We start from the raw sequence: 24,612 nt of genomic DNA, 5'->3' as shown, positions 1-24,612 counted from the left end.
TCTAGTTTCCTACCTCAACTGAAAGGAAGAAGGTGCTTTCCTCATCTCTCCTCCAAGGCCGAGACTGGGCATTATAATTGCTTAGTGTAGGTGACTGGAGCAAGCCAACGTATTACTGGCCTTGGCTAGGGCCCTTTTCAGGTGCTTTATGGCAGTTGTGTCACTGGAGGTTTTTAGAGTTGTTAGACTCATTTTCTTACCACTTTTTCTGTATTTTCTTTATACAGACTCCTACAAAATAATGATTTAAACAGTGAGATTATCTTTCACCCCATTTCTGTTCTTGTTGGGAAATGCCAAACCAGCCTTTGTGTTCCTGACATTTCTCTTGTTATTATCTACTTAACAAACATTTGTTTAGTATCAGATGTATTGTTCTTGTGTTTAATTACTTATGTAAATACATATAGAGATTGCATTAAGCAGCGCAGTTTTAAAACTTCTCATGAAAGAGCCAAAATATTTCTGGACTTTGCAGAAATTTTATTATTGTCCTGCCAAAGGATGTGCTTGTTTTCCATGTTAAAAACCTTTTTTGGGATAGTGTAACCTTTTCTTAAGAAAAGATTGAGCTCAAGAGCTCATTCTCATGGAATTGTAAAGGATAGGCATACTTTTCTTTAGGAGTTATCTTTGAGAGAAGTGTGGTGACAAATATTAAAATGTATAATTAGAATTGCTTGGTTATACATTGGTGCACATCTGATGAACTTGCTGTGAAATAGTGAAATAAAATTTGTGTCTTATCCTGTTGTTGATTTGATTTAAGATTATAGAGGAAGGTCCTGTTGCTGTCTAGAAGGTACTTGAGTGGTAATCTAGTCCAGTAGTGTCAAATTAGATAGAAGTGGGGATTGATAAGGATCTCTTCAGCTTTGCTTGGACTTATTTTTAAAATAGAATATTATCTGTTTTGTTGTATTTTTGTTTATTTTGATAAATATTTCCTAGTTACATTGTAATCTGGTTTGAACTTCACTTTCAAGTATAGTAGGCTGTATGCATCCCTAAGGCCTTGTGTTTGACACCTCTGATGTAGTCCACCCGCTTCGTTTTACAGATGAGGAAACTGAGGCCTAAAAAGATAAAATTACTTGCCTGTCATTACATATCAAGTGAGTAACAGAGCAAGTGAGAACCAAGGTCTCCTCCTGATTTTTAAGTTCAAGGTTTTTTGACTGTTTGTATGTGCCACTTGAGAAAAAGACAAAGCCAAATGTTTTAATGACGGCTTCTGATATTTAGTTCGTTCCCTTAAAGGTATGGAGGGACCTATTTATTAAAAGTTAGCATTTGCCCAGTGTCCAGCCTTCTGGAATATGCTTGACTCATTACTTTGTCCCTTCTTTGTTACAGCGATCCCATATCAAAAACATGGCTTCAGATTGGTTGGGCAGCATTGTATCCATCAACTGTGGGGACAGCCTGGGAGTCTATCAGGGAAGAGTATCAGCAGTGGACCAGGTCAGCCAGACCATCTCCTTGACCCGGCCTTTCCACAATGGAGTGAAGTGTTTAGTGCCAGAAGTCACCTTTAGGTGAGTATCTTTACAAGTCTACTCTTCTGCCTCCCTTTCTTGGTCATATCTGCTATGTTCCAGGCACTGTGCTAAATTTTGGGGATACCAAGACAAGAAGATACAGTGTAAATATAAGAAAAATTTCAGAGGGAAGGCACTAGGGTAAGGGGGTTGGGCTGGTGGGAAAAGCCACCTGCAGAAGGTGAGAGTTGAGCTGAGTCTCGAAAGAAGCCAGGAAAGCCAAGAGGCAGAGCATTCCAGGGTGGAGGGCAGCCTGTGAAAAGGCCTGGAGTTGGGAGACAAGGGTCAAGTGTGAGGAACAGCCAAGAGACCAGGGAGGCTGAATCATAGAGGACGTGGAGGAGAGTAAATTGTGAGAAGATTGGAAAGGTAGAAAGGGCCGGATTGTGAAGACCAGACAGAATTTTATATTTGACCAGAAGTGGTAAGAAGCCTCTGGTGTTTGTTGAAGAGGGGGAGGGGCGACATGATTGGCCCAGCACTTTAGGAAAATCACCTTGGTAGGGAAGTGGGGATTGGATTGGAATGGGGAAAGACTTGAGTGGGAGAGACCAATGAGAAGACCGGTACAGTAGAAGGGCTGCACTGTGATAGCGGCAGTGTGGGTAGAGAAGGGGACATACGTGCAGGATGTTATAAAGGTTGACAGTAAATTGGATATGTGGGATAGGTACGAGCGAGGAGTTGAAGACGATGCTGAGGTTGTAAGCCTGTGTTACTGGGAGGATTGTAGGAAAGCTGGGAGGAGCAGAGGGTTTGGGAGGGAAAGACAGAGATATTTTGGATATGCTGAGTCTGAGATGCCTGTGGACCATCGAATTCAAGGTGACCAAAGGACCCTTGGTGATTCAAGACTGAAGGTCATAAGAGAGGCCAGAGTACCTGGGGAGCCTTTGCAGGCCCCAGGAGCTGATGAGGTCACTAAGTGAGACGTGTGGGGATTTTCAAAATTGTCCAGTCTGCAAGAAAAAAACGCTGAGGCAGAGCTCTGAGCTAGTGGTGCTTTATGAAAAAGTCCATGTTTCAGATCTTCCTTACAGTCTGAGATGCCTACTTCTTCCAGGGTCTTAGTTTTATAGCGCTTGATACCTGGACAATACAGGTGGAGCAGGCCAAAACTACAGAGTCTGTTTGATGGATAGGCCTTACCCTAGATCCTCCAGAAAGGTCTACACAAAGTACAGAATCCCACTGGTTGACAAATGGGCTAGTGACCAGACCTTAACAGACTTACCTTTCTGGAGGTCCTACCAGAGTTGATGAGCATACCCATAAGTTGATAGAAAGACGGGCTGCAGACTGGCAGCCCGAGTCGCTCGTTGACCGTGTACTCTTGGTCATCTCAGCATGTGGGGCGTAGAGAGATGGCACAGGATGGAGGGGCAACAAAAATAGCATGGGGGAACATCTTTCTATGGAATTGAGTCACCTCCGCTGGGCACTCTGGACTTGGTCACCATAACAAGGAAAAACTAAGGTGGAGGGTCTCTAATTAGCTTCCTGTGATTAAAAGCAAGTGAACTTACAGTCTTCAGTTCACAGCTCTGAGACCTACTATCGGAACTTACAATCACCACTCCTATGGAATCATATCAAACTGATTAATACTGAATGAATAAATAATTGGAATAAAATAGGGCTTCAATTAATCATTCATCACAGATAGATGCTAAGAGGAATGATGGAGACCAGAGATGAGGGGACTGAAGGTGGCCTAAAGGTATCCTGATCGTCATTGGCAAGCCCACGTCCCTTGCCTCCCAGTTCGTCTTTTTTCTGAGTAACTACTTTTATGCTAAGTGCTCAGGATACAAAGCTAAGTGGTAACATGGCCTTTGACCTCAAGGATGGAGCTTATACTCCAGGAGAGGCCTGAAACGTGTACGTACAAAGACCTCTGTTCCCAGGAGAGGGGCTGGTGTGTATAAAGGCACTTGTACTGGAGAAGATGATGACATTGGAAAACCAGTTTGACTTAAGTATCTAAGGTATAAAGAATTCTAGTGTGAAGTGGGTCTGGAAAAATAGGTCAGAGTCAGATCATAGAGGGCTTTTAATGCTAGACTAAGGAATTATTATTTTATTTGTTTGGCAATAGGGGGCCACTCAGGATATTTGAGGAGGGAAGTGACATGGTCAAACCTGTGCATAGCTACTTTGGTAGCTATGAGAAAGGTGAGAGGAAAAGCTGGAAGCGAGGATATCAATTAGGAAGTTATAATAGTCTAGGTGAGCGGTTACAAGGGCCTGAATTCCAGTAGTTTCAGTGGGAAAGGGAAAGAATATTTTGCAGGTGGATCACTTGGATGTGGCAGTGGGAGAGAAAGGGGAGAAAGAAGAATTAAAGATGACTCCAAGGTCTTGAGTGTGGATAACTTGGAGAACATAGAAGAGAGGAGGCGCATGTTCTTCTAAATTGGTCAGGAATTCCCATTCAGTTGATTGGCATCTGTTTTCCAGTAGATCTCTACACTAGACGTTGCCACCCCATGCACTTCTTTGCCCTTTGCTGGAGCATAGCTGGAACTGTGGCTGTGGCCTTCAGCACCCCTGGGCCCCTGCTCTTTCCTCTGATGAGTGGTCTCAAGGTGGTTTGTTGTTGTTGTTTTTTCCTTCAATTTGGATTTATTGGAACTAATCTTCAAGCTGAAGGATAGAACTATTTATTCCATAAACATTTCAAATCCATGTATTTATCTTAACAAGGAAAGGAACCAGAATACAGGAGAAAACATTTCAGAGCTCTGACATTCAGTCATGTTACCGAGATCCTTTTTTCAAATAAGGCAGTGTCCCTGTATGCTAGTTTTTGTTTTTTTTTTTTAAAAATAATTTGTATACATTTTTTATGGTAGACACCCCCACCCCCCCAGAACTCACAACATACAGCTTTTATATTCATTTCAGTCTGTGGATATATTATAACTTTTAAAAATACATTATATTCTTTGCCCTTTGTAATTTGTATTAAGGTGTGAGCTATTAATACACTAATAAATTTTCTTTTTATGTAGTCATCCTTAAAACAAAATGGTTGTACTAGCTTTTGGAAAGTCAGAATTGCTTTCATCTCCAGTAGCATAACCAGCCTCACCCTCCATCAGCCAGCCTCTCCTGGGGTTTCAGTGTGTGTCTGTTCTCTGTATGTATCCCTGGACATCAAAAACTAGCCTTTATGAGGATAGAGGTGTGCTAGAACACACGGTAAGTCTACTGATGATACCATTACAGAGCTATATCACAACAGCTACTCTCCTCCCACTCCCTGGGTTTGTGCGAATGGCAGTATTAGAAAGTGGAACTCTGAGGGAAGAGTGGGTACAATCTGTAGGCCTTAAATTTGAAAATGATTTCTTTCTTTGATCATAATGGCTGCCTTTCCTATTTGTCCAGTGCTATCTCTCTCCTGAGACTTTTCCAATGTTCTGAATGGTCAGACTTCTGGTACACCTTCTTCCCACCTGCTCTGAGCTGCCCTCTGCTCATCTCGCCCCTGTTTCTGCCAGTTTGTCCACTCTGGCTCAGAACACGATCCCTTTGCCATTCTTCTAGTGGAGATTGCCATGTGGAGGAATTGAAAAGCCAAAGGGTCTCTGAACTAGCTCACGAGGTCCTTGGTGATCAGTTCGGGGCACACCTTATCCTCCTGTATGCACTCCACTAGGCCTAGCACAAGGCTGTGCACATAGCAGGTGCTCACTAAGTATTTGTTAAATGAATTTGAGAATTTTAAATGTGGCCTATGACATTTTACTTGGGTTTATCTTTTCTGCTCTGCTTTTAAAATAGCTGTAAATCACCAAATGAGCTTTCTCCTTCCAAAAGGGTATGGTATTTCAGCTGAATATTGTATTTCAGGATGAGCCCTGTTTCTGAAGACCCTGACCACTTTCCCTAGTTCTTTTGCTCTCAAGCCTCAGTGAGCTAAGTGACCAATAATAGCATTGCTTTACATTGCTATTTACCAGAATTTTGGTTTTAAGATTGGGACTCATTTTTTGTTTGTTTCAGGGCGGGTGACATTACTGAGTTGAAGATTCTGGAGATACCAGCTTCTGGGGACAGCCAGCCATGTGGAGATCCACAACAGACAGAATTAGGCCTACCTGGTATTGGCTGTCAAGTGGGAATTAATCAGAATGGCACAGGCAGACTGCTCAAGAAGTCCACATCCTCCAGTGCCCCCCAGAATATCCCCAAGAGAGCAGAGATGAAGACCCAGGATGTTGCCATTTCGCCGCAGCAGGCATGCTCAAAGAGCTATGTGGACAGGCACATGGAATCTCTGAATCAGTCCAGAAGCTTCCGTCGTCGACATAACTCTTGTAAGTATTCTCCTGTTGGCATTTTCTTTTTAACCTGATGACCCTGGGCTGTGAAGTCTTAGCAGCCTCTTTTGTTACAGCAGTAAAAAAGGATGCTGGCAGAAAGCTTCACCCAACTCTGAAGGATTCTTTTGCTTCAGCTCTGCTTCCTATTTGTTCATCTTCCAAGTTTTTAAGGGAAGAGGAGTCAGCTGTTATAGACATATCCCCACCCCTGCTTCACTCCACCGTGCTCCCTCCTGCCTTCCCTGGAGTTTACCCAATGTTAAGAAGGCACCTTAGTGACAGTCAAGTTTGACTCTCTTGTTTTATAGATGAGGGTGAAGACCCTTGGGCCCAAAGCAGTTTGGCACAGAGCCAGTCTGGAGCCCAAGGCTTCAGATGTGTTCCATTTCACACCTCTTCTGCCCTTCCCGTATAACCATAGTTACGCTCACCAGCTGCCCAAGAGGTCTGATTTGTCTGGAAATTTAAGCTTTTTGCGTCTTGTACATTGAGGACCAGTTGGAAATAAATGGTCACGGAGACTTGCCGTGATTTTTTGGCTGTCGATTAACGGAGCTGCAGGGATTACGTTTGTGCCAGCAGCTGTGCTGGTGTTTTCTCCAGCTACTACAGGGACAGGATGGGGATTGGGTGTAGAATATGATTTTATTAATGGGTGAACTCCTGGGTGAGGAAAATCTTTCCACCGAATATTGCCTGCAGCCCGTGACTCACCCAGGGTCACACAGCTGGTTGGGATCAGAGCAGAAAAGAGACAGCACAATGGAGTGGGAACGGGAGTGATAATACTTACACTACCTACTGCAAGAAAAGTATAAGCATTACTGGGTACAGTGGTGTAGTTCAGTGGGTAGGGTGCTTGACTTGGTGTCAGGGAGACCTGGGTTTGAATCTGTCCTTGATATTCTTCCCTTGATATTCTCTGTGTGACCTGGGGTAAGTAAGTTACTCTCTAAGACTCAGTTTCCTCATCTGGAAAATTAAGATAATAGTAGAACCTATGTGACAGAGTTGTAAGGATCGAATGAAGTAATAGCATTTTGTAAACTTTAAAGAGCTCCGTAAATGTCAGCTGTAAACTACTGTTTAAGTGTGCCTTAGTAGTAGGTACTGGTAAAAGTCTGTTCACTACATTGGCACACTTCCAATTTATTATATCCCTGAAGGAATAGCAGTGAGTGCATCCTTAGTAGCACATTTTAGGTATTCAGTCTGTTGTTGTTGTTCAGTTGTTTCAGTCATGGCTGACTCCCTGTGACCCCATTTAGAGTTTCTTGGCAAAGATCCCAGAGTGGTTTGCCATTTCCTTCTCCAGCTCTTTTTACAGATGAGGAAACTGAATGAAGTGAACAGGGTGAAGTGACTTGCCTGGAGTCACACAGCTATTAAGGTCTGAGGCTGGATTTGAACTCAGGAAGACAGGTGTTCTGATTACAAGCTGAGTGCTCTATTCCCTATGCCACCTAGCTGCCCTGTTACCCGGTTTGGCTAATGCATTTACAGATAGCTTTTCTTCTACTGGTTGTGCAAACGTATTTTAAAGACACCTTTTTTTTCTCATGAGCATTCTTGACTTTTTCTCATAGAACAAGTTATTTTATTTTGGTCTTTGAATATAGATGTCTTATACTCAGGGACCATGATAGAGAATTTTTTACTGATTTTAAATAATATTGTGCAACATTATAAATGAGCCAAATTAAGGTATTCTTTGCTAAAATGAAGAATTTCATCGAGGTTGGGCTCCTACTGGACATTGTCATAATAAATAAATGGTCCCAGAGAATTGTTTCAGTTCTTAATCTTGTAACTGATAGACCTTTAGTGATTTGTTAGGATGTGTGGTACAAGTATACAAGTATAAGTATAGTACAAAGAACCCAGAATTCTCCTGGAGAGACCTGAACTTAGATCTAGTCTCTCTTAAGCTAGCTTTATGACCATGGGCCTGCCACTTACCTCTTTGAGCAGCTTCTGGAGCTCAGGAAGAATATTTCTTGTTGTCCTTTCCTTTCAGGTTGTTACAAACAGTGCCTTGTGAGCATTAAAGGGCCACTCGGTGCCAGCTGCTCTTAGAACCACCAGCAGTTAGCTACATTGGCTCTGCTGCACCAGCAACCTTATTGAGCCCTCTGGCCTAGACCTGGAGTGAGGGGTCAGCAGGCTGAGGTGACTTGGAGGTGAGGTTGCCCTCTTGGCTGTTAATGTTGGCCTCTTCAAGGCAGCTCGTGTTTGGTGCTTAGAGGGAGCTAAGAGAGGGATTGAAATTAGTGCTTCTGTGTTAGTCTTTGCATGGTTGTCATTCATGCTGGTTGTGAAAAATGTGAATTCATGATTTCCTTTGTGATCTCAGAAAAGCCATCTAGGGCTTTCACTAGAAATGGAAAGTTTAGTCGTGGTTGTCATATGTTGTTATTGTTTAGTCGTTCAGTCGTGTCTGACTCTTCGTGACCCCGTCTGGGGTTTTCTTGGCAAAGATAGTGGAGTTATTTTCCATTTCCTTCTCCAGTGGATTAAGGCAAACAGAGGTTACATGACTTGCCCAGGGTCACACAACTAATAAGTGTCTGAGGCTGTATTTGAACTCAGGTCTTCCTGACTCTAGGCCCAGTGCTCTTATCCCTGAGTTACCTGATTGCCTCTGAATGTTGTCATGTAGCCATACTGCTTCCTAAATCTGATTTGTACGAACCTGAATGTGACTTGTGTTTTGATTTGGCCTATATTGGCATCAGTACTTAGTTTCTCTTGATTCCAGTCTCTGTTTGGTGCTAGGATCCAGAGCTTTAGTAAAATTGGTGCATTTGCCCTCTGGCAGTGTGACTGTTCTCTGTTGTAGCCTCCAGCTGAAGTTTTGGGGAGATAACTCATTTCCTTACCCTTGACTGTTGAGTTTAAGTAATTGAAGAAGTTAGAAGAGATGCTAAAGTTCTAACTCTAAGAACTCTGAACTTAAAGCTTGAAAGTTCCAACTTTGTCACTTAATATGTGTATAGCTAAGGGCGAACCACTTCACTGATTTGAGACTCTTTTATAGCATATGTACATCCACCTACACATAAAATAATTCATATATATCAAACATATATCATAACTCATTTATATCTTCCTTGGCTTGCTATAAGGACCAAATTATTTCCTTCATATATTCAGCTACAGATATTTATTTAGCCTGCCTTGTCCTACAGAACCTGCTCTATATAATTCAGCTATAAAGAAGACAAGGCCTCTGCCCTCAGGAAAGATAAGACGTTGTATGTCAGTATAAAATAGCATCATAGAGGAGGGGCTTTAGTTGTCAGTACTTCAAAAAGTCCATGATTTCATTAGTGTGCACCTAACTTGTGATTTTCTGAAGCCTGTGCCAATTTTCTAGCATGGCTTAGCTAGGTAGAAGGGCTTCCAGGACAGGCCTAGCAATAGATAGCCTGTTACCTGAGGACCAGCCTGTCTTAAGTTCAGAGAAGCACGTGGCCATCAGCAGATTAGCCACCAAAGGATTTTTAAAAAAATTTTTGGCCAAAGCAACTCATGAAACAGTATACAGAAGCATAGAGTGGTTGTAATCTGGGTTAGTGGAGGGAATTTCCCGCCCCCTCCCCCAATTAATGTGCCAATACAAAAAGAAATTCAAATTTATACAACTCTTTTTAAGTTTCACAAAGGGCTTTCCTAGCAGTAACACTATTTGGTAGCATACTTGCTTGATACTCCAAATATATACTCATTTTACAGAGAAGGTAGTGAGGGTTCAGAGGGGTTCAACTGTTAACCCATATTCATGTATCTTTTAAATATTATAGCTGAGAGTTTAATGTAGGATCCTGACTCCTGAGTCCAGTTCTCTGTCCTACTCAACTTTTCAAACATAAGGGCCTAAGAGTAGTTGCAGGAACTATGAGATCAGATTTGTTGATGCTGTCAGAGTAATGAGTAATTACAAATACAGACAGCTAGGTGGCTCAGTGGATAGAGCGCTGGGCCTGGAATCAGAAAGACCTGAGTTCAGATCTAGCCTCAAACACTCACTGTTTGCCCTGGGCAGGTCACTTAACCTCTGTTTTGCCTCAGTCCACTGGAGAAGGAGATGGCAAACCAGTATCTTTGCTAAAAAAAACCCCACTTGGACATGACTGAGTAACTGAACAACAGCAATGGCCCATTGCGGATGTCAGCACTGGGTTGTGGCCAGGGTAGCTGCTACTGCTAGATTACCATTATGTGGAGTAGGGCCCTACCTGCCTTCCATATTGGCAAAAGGTAATACAGGAAAGGAGCGCATGGTGCTACAAGATCAGATGAGGAAGAGATCGTGGACGTCGCTTGAGCTGGTGCTCTAGATCAGTGGTGTCAAACTCAAATAGAAGCAGAGGCTCTCTACTGTCTGTGAGAAGCCATGAAGGCTGCACATTCACTGCGAAAACCATACAGGTTTTTAGATTTCTTTTTTAAAATTAACTGATTTTTTTTGTTAAATATTTCCCAATTGTATTTTAATCTGGTGGTGTTAATTGGCCACATGTTTGACACCTTTGCTTAGATGATGACAGATATAATTGGGGCAGAGTTTGTGACAGTAAAATGTTCATCTTTTTTAGGGAGCTCTATTTCTTTTCTACCAACTGTGAATGTAGTAGATGTTCGTCGAAAATATTTGGGGCCTGATAGATAGGTTGGTAAAGGGATATACGTTTTGTAAGTATTAAATTAGCACCTGACCCAAGCTCCTGTATGCTTCTTTATTTAATGACTTCATGAGTAGCAAACCCAGACAGGATGTTACTATGTTGGGAGGGACAAGTAAGTTAATTACTCTGGCATTCTTTAGCATCTTAAAGATGCTCCAGAAGAGTATTTTCTTCTTATTTCAGTAGTAATATAGGTTATTGTTTTCATGATGGATCGTTTTCTTTGTATGTGTAGATATACCTATACAGTTGTGTGTGTGTGTGTGTGTGTGTGTGTGTGTGTGTTATACACGTGTTTATTTTATGTATCAGTAAAATAAAACTTTCCATCGTCATGCCCATTAGCAGGGTGCCCCGGAGGAACTATGAAATGGGGAAGAATTGAGGTGAGTTACTTCGTTGATAGTGATGCTTCTTAGAATCATAAGACCTTAGAACTGGAAGAGTCCTTGGAGATCATTTTTTTCCAACCCCTTCATTTTACAGATAGGAATCTAGCCCCAGGGAAATGAAGTGAGTTGCTCCTTAGTAATTGAGCCAGGCCTTGAACCAAGATAGTTTGACTTCCTTGTCAGGTGTTTCCCTAGACTGCTGCCTACTCAGGGAAGGCTTTGCATAAACTGGGCCTCTTTGCCAGAGTGTTGAAGTGATGGAACTGAAAGTACTAAGAGCCCAGGTATTAAACTAATCGCATCTATTATTTCTTATCCAATTGAAAACAGTTACCTAGTGGATTTAGTTGGATAAAGTTTTAAGGGGGTGAAATATGGAGCCCTTTTATCTATAGAGTTTGAAAAGGGAAGCCTGGCCTTAAACTAACTTATGGGCAGGAGTCTAGGGTTAGATGATCCCAGAGGCTTGGTATTGCCCTTATTTGCTTTAATCTTTGATTTATTTTTCCTCCCAGTTTATAGATACGGATAGAGTTAAGGAAAAAGTTTTATACCCCCATGATTTGAAGGGATTATAATCATCTTCCTATTTCAGTGTGATTTGACTTTCTGTGTAACAGTAGGAACTCAGGTGATTTCATTGCCTTGGATACTGGGACAAATGGGTGGCTTCTTTAGCCTTCCTGGGGCTGAGGTTGTTTTTTGTAGAGGTTCCCCCATCTTATGCACTTCTTACCTCCCTTGGATTTCCTTCATGTTAAACAAAGCAGGAATCTCAGCAGCAGGGATCACAGAAGCTGGCTGATTATAGGAGTTGGGAGTGAGGGAGCCTAGTGAATAATATCCCAGATGTTATCAGGCATTTTCTCATGAAAACCATCTAGGCTGGGTTTAAAACAGTGGCCACTTGACCTTTAGATACCCTTAGCGTGCTAAGCCCAGGACAAAGTTCCCCTTTACAATCCTAGTGTGACAGAAATCAGTAAACAACAGCTAGCAGGGAGAGTTACACAACAATGCATTACGTGTACCCCTGGGAGAGGGGCCATTGATGCCAATGGTTGGCAAGGAGAGCCCAGTAAGGGATGGGCACAGGAAGGCTAGTCCTCCGCAACTTTACACATGCCTAACTCCTGTAATTGAAAGGTGCTCTGGAAAGTATTGTGTACCTTTTCCAAGGGAGGTGCTTTTCTTATCCTGTGGCACCCAGCCAGACTGGTGCAGAGCCAGGCATCATTCTGCTTAATTAACTAAACATAGGCATATCAGGCCAGTCAGGACTGTCCAGTGTTTGTAAGTTGTGAAGAGATGAAGAATGAAATGAAAACATTTGCCACCATCTTTTTTATTCCACTGATCCTTCTCTTAGTGATCTCTGATACCTCACCCCTTTCTACCCCTCCGATATCTCCTCTTCTTTTTGCCTAAATTTCTCAGATATCTGTCTTCCCTAAGAGTATAAAGCCTGTCTTCTGAGGGAGATTGAGATGGCTGAGTACCTGTAAGGACATGGCTCCATGCTTGGTTGACCACAGTATAGGCAAGTTTTGTTTGCTGAGCCCTAAACCAAAACCACTTCTGGCTTGAGTATCTTTGGGGACCCATTAAAGTGCTCTCTTTCAAACCCCAGGTTTTTTTGGGTTTTTTTAAACCATTGCTGGGACAAAGGCTTGGCTCTGGGAGGAGAGCTTTCTAGCTATGCTTACGTGGCTCTTCTAGTGCTATTTTTCTATCCTGCTAGCAATTGTTTTCATAGCTGCTCTGTCCTGTAAGCTCTATGGCGAGTCAGGATACTTTATTGCCCAGGGTTTGTTTTTCTGAACCAGTTAGCCAGCTTCCCCCAAGGTGTTAGACACCTTTGTTTGGTTTGGAGAAATAGCTAATGGTTGCTTATGTTACAAAGAGTAATATTTGTTGAATTTGTGGATTATAGACTAGACTTTTAGTGCCAGTGGGACCAGGATTTCCAGTTTATCATTTGGAGTTTTCTCCTAGTTTGGGGGAGTACCAGTTGTCTACAGAGAGTTTAGGTTGTTGTTCATTTTTATCTCATCAAGTATTTTATTTGCTTACAGTTGTTCTTCCTGCTCTTCATCCATTTTTCTCTATATCGTCTCCTTCGGAGGGTGACTGCTTATTCTCAATGATCTCATAGTTTCAGTTTTCGTTTATATGGTGGCAGCTTCCCCGATTACCTTCCCACTTATGTTCCTCTAATTCAGTTCAGTCCAACATATATTAGACCCTTCCTAGGTGCCAGGCGCTGTGCTAAGCCCTTAATCATCTCTTTTCATTCGTCTCCCATTATTTTCTCAAGATGTCCTTAGTTCATGCCGATGTGGCCAGAATCTTTATCATTTCTCAGGCATTTACTTTACGTCATCTTTTTGGTTAGTGTTGATAGTGCTTAGCTCCCATGTCTTTTTTTTTTTTTTTGGTGAGGCAGTTGGGGTTAAGTGACTTGCCCAGAGTCACACAGCTAGTGAGCGTTATGTGGCTGTGGCTGAATTTGAATTCAGGTCCTCCTGATTCTGGGGCCGGTGCTGTATCCACTGTGCCACCTAGCTGCCCCTCCCATGTCATTTCTTAAGCGTAGCTTTTGATTTGTCCCACTGACGGACTGAAGTTGTTTACTTTTTCTTCTTGTACAACTTCTTTAGTCTATATCCTTTCCTTTCTTTCCCACATCTTTTTTGAGTCATTCGTTCCACAGATGTTTATTGAGTGTTTATTGAATAGTCAGAGTACTGTGAGGCGCTCTAGAGGTGTTCTTGTATATATACTGATTGTCACTCAGCTCGAGGTACAGTAAGGATGATAAAACCTGCATGAATAGCGGCAGCGTGAGGCAGCATATCAGTACTGGATGAGTGCTGTAAATGGGGAGAGCCTTCTAGGCTTTCCTCTTCACACTAGCTGGAAGCCTTCATGTCCAGCGCTGTCCGGAGTCACTGGTGCTGTTCGCAGGGCTGTTGCCAGGATCAAATGAGAGCGTACTGGTAAAGCAGTCTTGGTTCCATGGCTCTTCAGCTCTCTCTTCCACCCCCACTTCCTCTGCTTGTCTTCTCAGCATTCGGCCGTGCACCCTTTTGGGGGTTTGCCATGGATGGTCTGGGCTCTTAGAAAGTCCAGCAGTCATTGCTTTGTTTCTTCCAGCAGCAGAAACCTAATCTCCGCCTTGCTTTCCCATACAATTTTTCTGCAGGAATATATGTTGTTAATTTATTCACTTTTTTCAGACTTTGTGTTTACAAATCCTTACACTTATTTTATTTGCTCTTTCCTACAACCCTAAGGTAGGTAGGCAGGCAGGCATGATTATTTCCTTTTAAAATACTTAACAGATTTTTACCTTTGGCTGCTTGAGGGAAAAGGGTGAAATGACTCCTTGTGGCTGTCTGGTCTTCTCAGTCTTTCAGAAATTCCCTGCTCACTCTATTGTTGCTTATATAGCAGTAAGAAAGTTCAGAGCCTTGTGCACCTTGGAAGAGCGCCCGTAACTTCCTGAGACTGTGCTCTAGCCACTGGTCATGCTGCAATAATTGTGGGATGTTATCTCAGGTCTCACCATTCGGGGAGAGGCGTGGCCAAGTCAGGCATTTGTAAGCAGGTTATGGAGTGAACAAGCTTGGGAAGTATTGGTATGTAGTGTTTTCAAATACCTCAGATTATTCTAAAAGCTATTTATCCAGCAGCTTGATCACACTGAGGAATTTCAGAATGAGTGACTTTATCCTTTCTCATCACTATGAGGTAAGTCAAACAGGAGCTGATTTCAGGCAGTTAGCTTTATCAGGTAGCAAGTTTCATGTGGTAGTGGGAAGCTTTAGGAACACTCCCCTCCCCTAGGCCCCCTCCACTCCATCCCCACTGTGTATCCAAACCCTATTATCTTTGTAACAGAATGGGTGCTTTGGGAGGTGCTTACCAGAAATAAACTTTTAACACCATTATTGTTGTTCAGTTGTTTCAGTTGTGTCTGATTCTTCATGGCCGTATTTCTTGGTAAAGATACTGGAGTGAATTGCCATTTCCTTCTCCAGCTAATTTTACAGATAAGGAAACTGAGGCAGACAGGGTTAAGTGACAGCTAGTAAGTTGTCTGAGGCCTGAATTGAACTCAGGAAGACTCATCTTCATGACTCCAGGCTGGTGCCACCTACCTGTGCCATTTTAACAACATTGGTGTGTGGTATTTCAAATCAGTAATGATTTATTGAGATGTCGTGCGTTCTGTGAGAAATGTGTTGGATAATTTAGGGTAATGTACAATACAGTTTGCTTGTTACATAAGCAGAAGTCAAGACTGACTGGTGAAAAAGATTCAATTTCATATAGCGCTTGAGCACAGAGATGAAAGCATCTCAAACTAGATGTCCCATAGTCTTAAAGTCAGCACATCCCAAACTGAACTTTTATCTTCCCTCCTAGGCCCTTCTCCTCTCCCTGACTTTCCTCTTTCTGTTGAGGGTACCACGCCCCTCCAGGTCACCCAGGATTATAACCTAGGTGTTATCTGCAACTCCTCACTCTTATCATCTCTTCCCCCCATTCCACCATGTTGCCATAGCCAGTCCCTTGTCATATTCCGTTGGTCCACATAGCTTCACAAAGTCTCTGCACATACCCTTTCTGTGCTCTAACAGCGACAATCCCTGGTGCAGGCTCACTTCTCTTCATACTGGGACTGTTGTAGCAGCTGCTAGGGGGCCTGCTTACCTCAGCTGCCTTCTTTGTTCTAGTCAGTCCTCTATTCAGCTGTCAATTTGATCTTCCGAAAGGGAAGGTCTTGCCTGTATGACTCCCCACATTCAGTCAGCTTCAGTGGTTTGCCTTTTAAAGCCCTTCATAACCTGACCCTTCACTCCACCCTTTCCAGCCTTCTTACATCTATTCCTCTTGCCACACTCTGCAGTCCAGTGGCAGTGACCTCCTTGCTATTCCTCACACAGGACACTCAGTTTCCTTACTCCCAGGCATTTGCACCGGCTTGTCTCCCAAGCCTGGAAGTCTCCCTTCTCCTCATCTCTGCCTTATGGCTTGCCTGGCTTCCTTCAAGGCCCAGCTGGAAGCCTACCTTCTACAAGAAGCCTTTCCTGTTTCTCCTGAATGCACTTAATACACTTCTCTTTGTTGATTGCCTTTGGTTTATTCTGTTTGTATCTTGTTTTCATGTTGTCATCTCCATAGACTGAGCTCCTGGAGAGCAGGGACTGTTTTAGCACAGTGCTCGGCACATAACGGTGCTTAATCAGTGCTTGTAGACTTGACTTGCTATAGGGTGAACAAGATGAGGATTTTACTATTTTAGCTTGTGACACCATTGAACTTTCAAGACAGTGAACCTGTACTTTACTTGCCTGTAGTAGTAGTTAATGTCAATTTACTTTTCCCTCATAAGGATCTTTTCCCCCTAGTTTCATTGCTATAGGGAGCTGGTGAGGAAATTCCCTCTGCCAGTGCAGATTGTCCTAGAGAGTTCCTGACTCACCAAGAGGCTAAACAGCAGAGCAAGAGTGAGCCCTCTGTCTTCCCCACTCCCTGGTCATCTCTCTACCCTTTATATCCTTTGTGTCTCTGCTAGAGTAAAAAATAATCACATCTCATGTATATGGAGCTGCAAGTTTTAAAGAGAATCTTAAGAGTGGGAAGGGATTCCCAAGGTCGTTCAACCTGACATCCCACCTGTTACAGGCCTTACCTTGCCTATACCCTGGCAGTTCACAATCCCTGTAACGGGTCCTCTTTATTTCATAAGGTTTACATTTCCGTTGTTGGTGAAAGTGGCTTCTTATGGTAAGCTGAAATCAGACTCTCTGTTATTTCTAGTCATTGTTGTTATTTGTTTTGTGGAGGGAGAGGAAGAGTTTGTTATAACATAGAATAAATCTCATCTTTTTTCCACATGGCAGCTCTTCAAGTAATTGTTCCCTTAGGTCTTCTATTCTGGTCAAACGTTCTCAGTTTCTCCAACTATTCCGAATAAAACGTAGGTTGGTCTCCCATCAGCAGCCTCAGCCACTCTCCTCTGGACGTATCATTTTGGTAAAACCCTTCTTCAAATGTGGAGCGCAGGATTGAACACTGTGGTTCTGAGCATGTGGTGTGACAAGCACAGTGCAGTGAAATTATTATTACCTTGTTGTCTCTAGATGCAATATTTCTTTGAATTCAACCCCAGATTACTACCATACATCGTTCAGGACATGCTGACCAGACCTGCCGTTCCTTAGGTTAAGAAGTGCCTCAGTTGTGATTTTTTTTTTCTGGTGCTGTTGGCTTGTCACCAGTTTTGTATTGTTATTTATGATAAGCTGTCTCTAGCTTACTAACAGTGGTGTTCTAAAAGATTTTCTATAAATTGATAAATGTAGTTTCCCATAGAAACTGTTAAAAATAGTGCTTAGGGACTCAGACTATTTACCAAAGCCCATTTAACCCATTGTGTGCCAGCAGAATGGTACTAGTAGTTCTATTTAACAAAACACAATCGTCACATTTATACTACATTTGCTGTAGAAAATGCTTTCTCAGTTATATCCAGGAAATCCAGAAGCACTGGTCTTTTCTCTTCCTCCTCCCCTACCTTTGCAGTAGTGGGATAGGGGAAGTGGGTCTTCTGACTTGCAGGAAAGAGTTTTGGCAGAAAGAAGTAGACACTTAGGTTCTTGTATTTAGAGCTGAAATGGATCTCAGAGATCACCTAGTCCAGCCTCTTCATTTTATAGAGAAGAAACCGAGACCCAGAGAGAAGGAGAGTCTTGTCCAAAGTCACAGGGGGTGGCAAATAGCCAGGACCTCTGACGCCAAATGAGGCACACTTACTTACCAGGCTGAGAGTACACACTACTCTATCAGTCATTTGCCAAATGTATTGAATTCAGGAACCGATGACCTGTGGCTTCGTTTGTACCTAAAGGGTGCTGGAACGTTGGGTGTTAGTAAGTTGGGAACATTGTACATGATTGTATTTTACATTTTTTTGACGTGTCTCAGACATTTACGTAGGTAATGATTAGAATAATTTTTAAACCATTGTATTTGTGACCACTATCTATGTATATGGTGAAGCATATTATGCATTAAGCTTATAGGAACCTTAGTAGTTATCTGTTCCAACCTTCTTATTTTCCAAATGAAGAAACTGAGGCTTACCTTAGGGGAATTGCCCAGGGTCAAGCAGGTAGTAAATAGCAGAGGTGAGATCTGAGCCCAAATCCTCTAGTTCCAACTCCAGTGATCTTTGTAGTATCCTACGTAGCCTCTGAGTGAATTTCCAAAATATAGATATCAAAGGTATAGTGTAAACATTTGGAATCCTTTCAATGGAAGTACAAAGAACAAAACACTTAAATTCTCAAGTAGTTGAAAAGGATACTTAGTCATCCATCAGGAAGCTGCCATCTTGACAACTGGGAGAAATCTTGAAATTCATCTTTAATTTACAGTCGGGAAACTGCCACTGAATCTGTTGAAGTTTAAGCGTCTGGCATTTAGTACTAGGCACAGCAGAAATCTGGGTCACGCAGAGTCGTCAGGACTGTACGACTTGTCTCCTAGTTTGTTTCCTCTCAGTTCCGATATTCTTCTCTGCTTCTGAAGAACTTGGAAAGGAAGAGTATGTTGAACTCAATGACGCATAAGAGCCCTTCCAGTTCTTGATCACATGTTGAACGAGAGCTCCTCCCTGGTCCCTTTCTAATGTTCTCCCTGAGCTTCAGTGCTTCAGTATGGTAAAACATAACCAGGAAAACCAAACAGAAACAGGACGCCTAGATCATAATGTCTGCCCCAGATGGCTCACAGGACAATCAGTAAGTTCAAGACGCAGAGTTTTAAGTACCTCGGACAAGTGGTCCCCTGCTGTTCTTATTTAGACCAGAACTCAAGGATTCAGCTTACCTGCTGACTCTTTGTGGTAGAAAGGCAGACATCCTGTGTTTCAATTGAAAAGAGACCATGTAGCTGCAATCACCGCTATCCCCTTCAGACACCTCAGAGGAGTCCCTGAGCTCTTCACACTCCTCCCCCCTGTGACTTAGGGCAGGGCCCCCTCCCCTCTGCCCCAGATGACCATGGGAGCCTGGTCTCCCTGCATCCAGTCTCTCCCTCTCCAGGCTACCTTCCACAAAGCTGTCAAACTGATATTCTGACAGCGCAGGCATTACCATGTCTGCTCCCTGCTCAAGAAACTTTGGAAGCTGCCTCTTGCCTCTATGATAAAACAAACTTCTTTGTTTGGCATTTAAAGCCCTTCACAATATGCTTCTAGCCTGGCTTTCCAGGCTCATTCACTCAGTACACTCCATTATTCTGCATTCCAGCCAAACTGGCCACTTGCAGTTCCCCAGTCACTATGTGCCATCTCCCATCTCCACTCCTTTGCCCAGGCTGTTTCCTATGCCTGGAATGCACTCCCTTCCTCACCTCAGCCTCATAAAATGGCAGCTCCAAAAAGAAGCCAAGCCAGGGTCTCCCCATTGCCCCCCCAACCCTCCCTTGTTAGGGCCCCCTGGGAATGATTTGCATATATTTTGTATATAATTTCCTGTATCTGTATACTTGAAGTTTTCTCCCCAATACAATGTCAGCTCCTTGAGGGCAGGAATTATTTTGTTTTGTCTTTGTATCCCCAGGGCCTGGCTTTTAGTCAGCACTTAATAAATGCTTGTTGAATGAATGAATGGATAAAGATAATGTGTAGTCTGACATTGGGGTTCAAAAAGTCAGCTTTCCAAGGACTAGTCAGGGAAGGTACGACTGGGAAGTCCTGTTCCTCTGAGCAGGAGCAGGAGCAGGGTGTGTGAGTGTTCCCTCTGTGTGATCTGGCAGCATGAAGCTCCCTTGCTCTGCAGCTTCAGTGGAAGAGGCCAAGGGAGGCCAGAGCCCAGTAGGGAGGCCTGTGCTCTGTTCTGGGCTCCCACTCCAGATATGAAGACGGATGAGCATAAACTGGAAGTATCCTGAGCAGACTTGAGATCATGCCCTATGTCCATCAGTTGGAGACATAAAGGACAGTGTTAGCCCAGAAAAGAGAACGCTTGGGAGGAAAAGTGGGGAGGGATGGTTGCGTTTAAGCTTTTGAAGGACAGTCAGTAGTTGAGCTGCTTGGCTGCAGAGGGCAGACCTAAGAGCAGCGAAAATGAAAGATCACTCTTATTTCACGTTTTGTTACTCAGTTACTATTACCTTGGCCTCTCCTTGTAAGAGCTACATCTACTTTGTACAAATTCTCTTTGGATGTTTAAAAAAAAGTTCTAGATCTGCTGAATAGGACCCTGTTGAAAAGGTGACGTAAAACTTGGCTATACAAATAATTCTTGCTTTATGTAAGTGGACCATTCTGCAGACCTCTACATAAAATGATTTTTATGTAATGCAAATTTGCCCGCAGACATGGAAGAAGGAGGCAGGTAGGGGGGTAATGTGGAGGGGGTTCCAGGGGCATGGACAGAGAAGCAAAAGCAGGAATGCTAGGGGGTTGAGGTCAGCTACAGGAGGGGCTTGCCCAGACCTGAAAGGAAGAACACACGGGAGGCAGACACGTAGGGGGCTGGACACAGACAGGAGAGGATAGGTGACTCGGGTTGGGGTAATGGTGCAGAGGTGCAGTGCCCAAGCCTAGACACAGCTATCGGGGAGCAGGGCAAAGGTCTCTCATTGAAGGAGGTCTCAAGCCAAGTTGGGGGTGGGGTATCAGCCATGGCAGTCTCTCCCATGTCCATTCTTCTGCTCTTACTTGGAGAGTTGTTTTTTTTTTGGGGGGGGAGCAGTGAGAGACCACAAACCACCCAGCCAGGGAGCAGGAATGAAGAGCAGGAGTGCAGTGCCGTATCATGAAGTTAACATAGGGGATTTTTGGAATATGGATTTCTTTCAGAATTCTTTAAGTCAAGTCAAATTTGCATGATGTGAATTTCATGTAATGTAAGAACTGTCTAGCAGCTATTCCTGGTGATTTGTTTCTTGTATTCCATTTGTGCAGAGGATGCCAAAGTTTAAGGGATAGGCCAGAAGACTATTTGGCCAATTAGCCACATGGATTAGATGGTTTTTGTTTTTCTTCTAGGGTCATCTAGCAGTCGACATCCAAATCAAGCAACTCCAAAGAAAAGTGGCCTAAAGAATGGCCAGATGAAGAATAAGGATGATGAATGTTTTGGGGATGACATTGAAGAGATTCCAGACACAGATTTTGACTTTGAAGGAAACCTGGCCCTTTTTGACAAAGCAGCTGTATTTGAAGAGATTGACACTTACGAGAGAAGGAGTGGCACCCGCTCCCGGGGCACCCCAAATGAAAGACCCGCTCGGTACCGCCATGATGAAAACATATTAGAATCTGAACCTATTGTCTACCGGCGGATTATGGTGCCCCAGAATACAAACAAAGAATTCTGTACTGGTGAGTCAGTCACTTCTGCTACTATTCCATTCTGGTTCCCTGATTTCTTGGATTTTGTTGAGTAACTTTCCTTCCTTGGTGTACATGAAATAGTAAACTATTTATTTGAAAGCATTTATGTGAAAACTATACGATGGACCAGATTCTTCAAAATAACTTATTTAGGAAGGGATTTTGTGGTATATTCATTTATTCTTTCCAAATAATCAGGGTACTGTGGCATCCTCATAGGAAAATAAAAATGACTGATGTTCGTGGTTACTTTACATATATGTAGGATCTTAGCATGGGCCTTAGAGGCCACTTTATGTCTTTATTTTACAGATGAGGAAATTAATCTTCTGTAATTTCATCTGATCATCATAACAGCCCTGTGCAGTATTTTGGCAAATGTTATTCTCATGTTGCATAGGAGAAAATAGAGCCCCTCACAGCAGCCCTCTGAGGGGTTGTTACAAATATCTCCATTTTGTAAGTGAGGAAACTGAGGCTCAGAGGGGTTAACTGATTTACTCACCATCCCATAGGTAATAAGTAGCAGAGCTAGGACTCTAATCTAGGTCTTCTAACTGAATCCATTGCTCTTCCCACTATTCCCTGGTTGCCTTGAGTTGATTTCAAGGAGTTAATTCCTTTAATTGGCTACTTATGTACCTGGAGTAGTTTGCCTGGCAGAATTTGGCCTGCTCTTTATTGTAGCCTTTATCGGTTCCCTTCATTAAAGTCTGACTCCACTGCCATGTCATCAGATGAAGGCTTCTCGGGGGTCCTGAAGGGGGATGCCAGTGAAGGACAGCTTAGGCTGCTCTGACTGTGGCTAGTCCTGGAAAGACTTGTGTGAAGGGTCTGGGGGTGAGCTGGCTCTCTGGCACCCCTGGGAGGAGGGGCATATCCTCAGACCGCTTGCACACGGATGAACTTTTAGGAGCAACTCTGGACAACTATTTCACAAGTCTAGTGGAGGGTTCATCTGTTTTGGTTGAGGGAGAACCTGCATTGGTGAGATCACATCCTTGAAGTATTGGAGTAACTTAAATTTAGAATCAGCACTGGAGTATTCAGGAAGGAAGGAAATAAGCATTTATTAAGCACCTGCTGTGTACCGGGTACTGGGCTAAGCACTTTACAAATATTTTCTTGTTTGATCTTTGCAATAATTATCTGCATTTTACAGTTGAGGAAAATGAGGCAAATGGATGAAGTAATTTGCCCAGGATCACACAGCTAGTAAGTGTCTGTGAGTCTGGATTTGAACTTGGGTCTTCCTGACTCCAGGCCCTGTGCTCTGTCCACCATGCTATCTAGCTGTCTCTGAATTTAGGAGAGACTTGCACAGAGAAGTTTATCCAGACCTTGTTTTCTCATTATTTCTCCCTCTTCTGATGGAAGAACACCCTTGTATGTTCACAGAGCATGCTTGTATTCTGATTTGCTTTATGTCCTGTGCATATTTCTTATCTGCCCATATAAGATTATTAGCTCCTGAGGGCCAGGATTTTGCTTCCATTTATTTAACGTCTTCTGGCCCAGGCTCTGTGCTAGGCTCTAGAGCCAAAATTTCAACAGTCCTTGCTCTCAAAGAGCTTGTGCTCTGATTAGGGGAAGTGAGTCCCCAAGAGAAATAAAATCAGAGTATGCAGTTACCTTGTGTACGCTGCAGTGTGGGGGAAGAGTACTGATAGTGGGGGGAAGGAGAAATCCAGAGAGCTTTCACTTTGGAGCTGGCATTTGAGCTGAGCTTTGAAGGAACCCAGGCATTTTATGAGGCTGAGGTGAGGAAGGGAGTGCATTCCAGGCACAGAAAACAGCCTGGGCAAAGGAGTGGAGATGGGAGATGGCACATAGTGACTGGGGAACAGCAAGTGGCCAGTTTGGATGGAATGCAGAATAATGGAGCGTACTGAGTGAATGAGCCTGGAGAGCCAGGCTAGAAGCGTATTGTGAAGGGCTTTAAATGCCAGACAGAGGAGGAGTCTGTTTTATCATAGAGGCAAGAGGCAGCTTCCAAAGCTTCTTGAGCAGGGAGCAGACATGGTAATGCCTGCGCTGTCAGAATATCAGTTTGACAGCTTTGTGGAAGGTAGCCTGGAGAGGGAGAGACTGGATGCAGGGAGACCAGGCTCCCATGGTCATCTGGGGCAGAGGGGAGGGGGCCCTGCCCTAGGGTGGTGACCTTGTGAGGAGGGAGAAGGAGCAAAGTCAAAAAAAGGAGATGTCACGAAGACTTACTAGCTCATTGACTGTGGGCTGAGTGAAAGTGATAGAGTTGAGGCTTTGAGGTTGCAAACCTGAGTGACTGAAAGGATGGGGGGCCCTCAACTGAAATTTGGAAGCTGGGCAGAAGAGTTGGGTTGGGGGAAGGATTATGGGTTCTTTTGAATTTGAGATGCCTGTGGGATTATCAGGATGAAAAGTACAGCATCTAGCAGAGTAGTCACTTAGAAATACTTGTTGCAGTGAATGAATAATTGCCTGACCTTTGCTTATTTCATCAAAAGAGGCAACTCGGATATCAGACTCATCATTCTGTTTTGTTAGTTATTGAGTAGCTCAGGCAAAACATTTTGCTAGCATGACTGAGGTCCTTACCAGGGATTACGGTTTGGAATTGTTAATACATTGTTTATTTTTGTTGATGTGCACTTTAGTAGTGCTAATAAATATAATACAAGTTAACACAATAGAAGTATTCATAATAAATTATGTGCCAAGAGCTAATTAATTGTTGTCATCTGTGCAGATAGCCTGGGTTATTCTTGGGCTAGAAGAAGAAAGAACAGAATTATTTCTTTATGAGACCACAATGTAGCTCGGTGTGTTACCCCTTGCAGTCTTTGGTGCTGAATAAAAAATCCCATGTCACAGCTCAACATTAAGTGGGGGAAGCAGGGCAGGGAACAATCACAAGCATTTAGATAGCGCCTACTGTGTGCCAGGCACTGTGCTAAGTGCTTTACAAAGATTTTTTTTTATTTGATCCTCACAGCAAGCGTGTGAGGTGGGTGCTGTTATTATCCCCATTTGACAGTTGAAGAAACTGGTTGAGGTTAAGCCACTTGCCCAGAGTGACCCAGAGAGTCATTGTCTAAGGCAGGATTTGAACTTAGGACATCCTGACTCCAGGCCTAGCTCTCTGTGCACTGGGCCACCAGCTGTGACTGAAGTCTCCAGGATTTGTTACCTCAGTTTTAGCATCTGAGAAGTCCTCTGCCCTCTGTGACCTAGCTGTCTCACTCTGGGCAAGGGACTTCACCT

At 43.3% G+C, this 24,612-nt stretch overlaps 1 protein-coding gene across 2 annotated transcripts in view; it reads left to right on the top strand.

The window, feature by feature from the left end:
- The window catches only part of EDC3 (enhancer of mRNA decapping 3), a 68,180-nt gene that overhangs the window by 5,289 nt on the left and 38,279 nt on the right, over positions 1-24,612 (top strand). For both annotated transcript variants that reach the window (XM_020994517.1, XM_020994518.2), the window contains exons 2-4: positions 1,357-1,538; positions 5,553-5,866; positions 21,022-21,357. In XM_020994517.1, coding sequence (XP_020850176.1) covers positions 1,375-1,538; positions 5,553-5,866; positions 21,022-21,357 — 814 coding nt within the window. In that variant the 5' untranslated portion in view covers positions 1,357-1,374. The remainder of the gene's footprint in view (positions 1-1,356; positions 1,539-5,552; positions 5,867-21,021; positions 21,358-24,612) is intronic.

Source organism: Phascolarctos cinereus, unplaced genomic scaffold (assembly GCF_003287225.1).
Source record: "Phascolarctos cinereus isolate Bilbo 61053 unplaced genomic scaffold, phaCin_HiC Scaffold_3;HRSCAF=262, whole genome shotgun sequence".
Lineage (NCBI taxonomy): Eukaryota > Metazoa > Chordata > Mammalia > Diprotodontia > Phascolarctidae > Phascolarctos > Phascolarctos cinereus.
The sequence above is the reverse complement of the archived record's forward strand: the minus strand, read 5'-3'. Positions and strand labels throughout refer to the sequence as shown.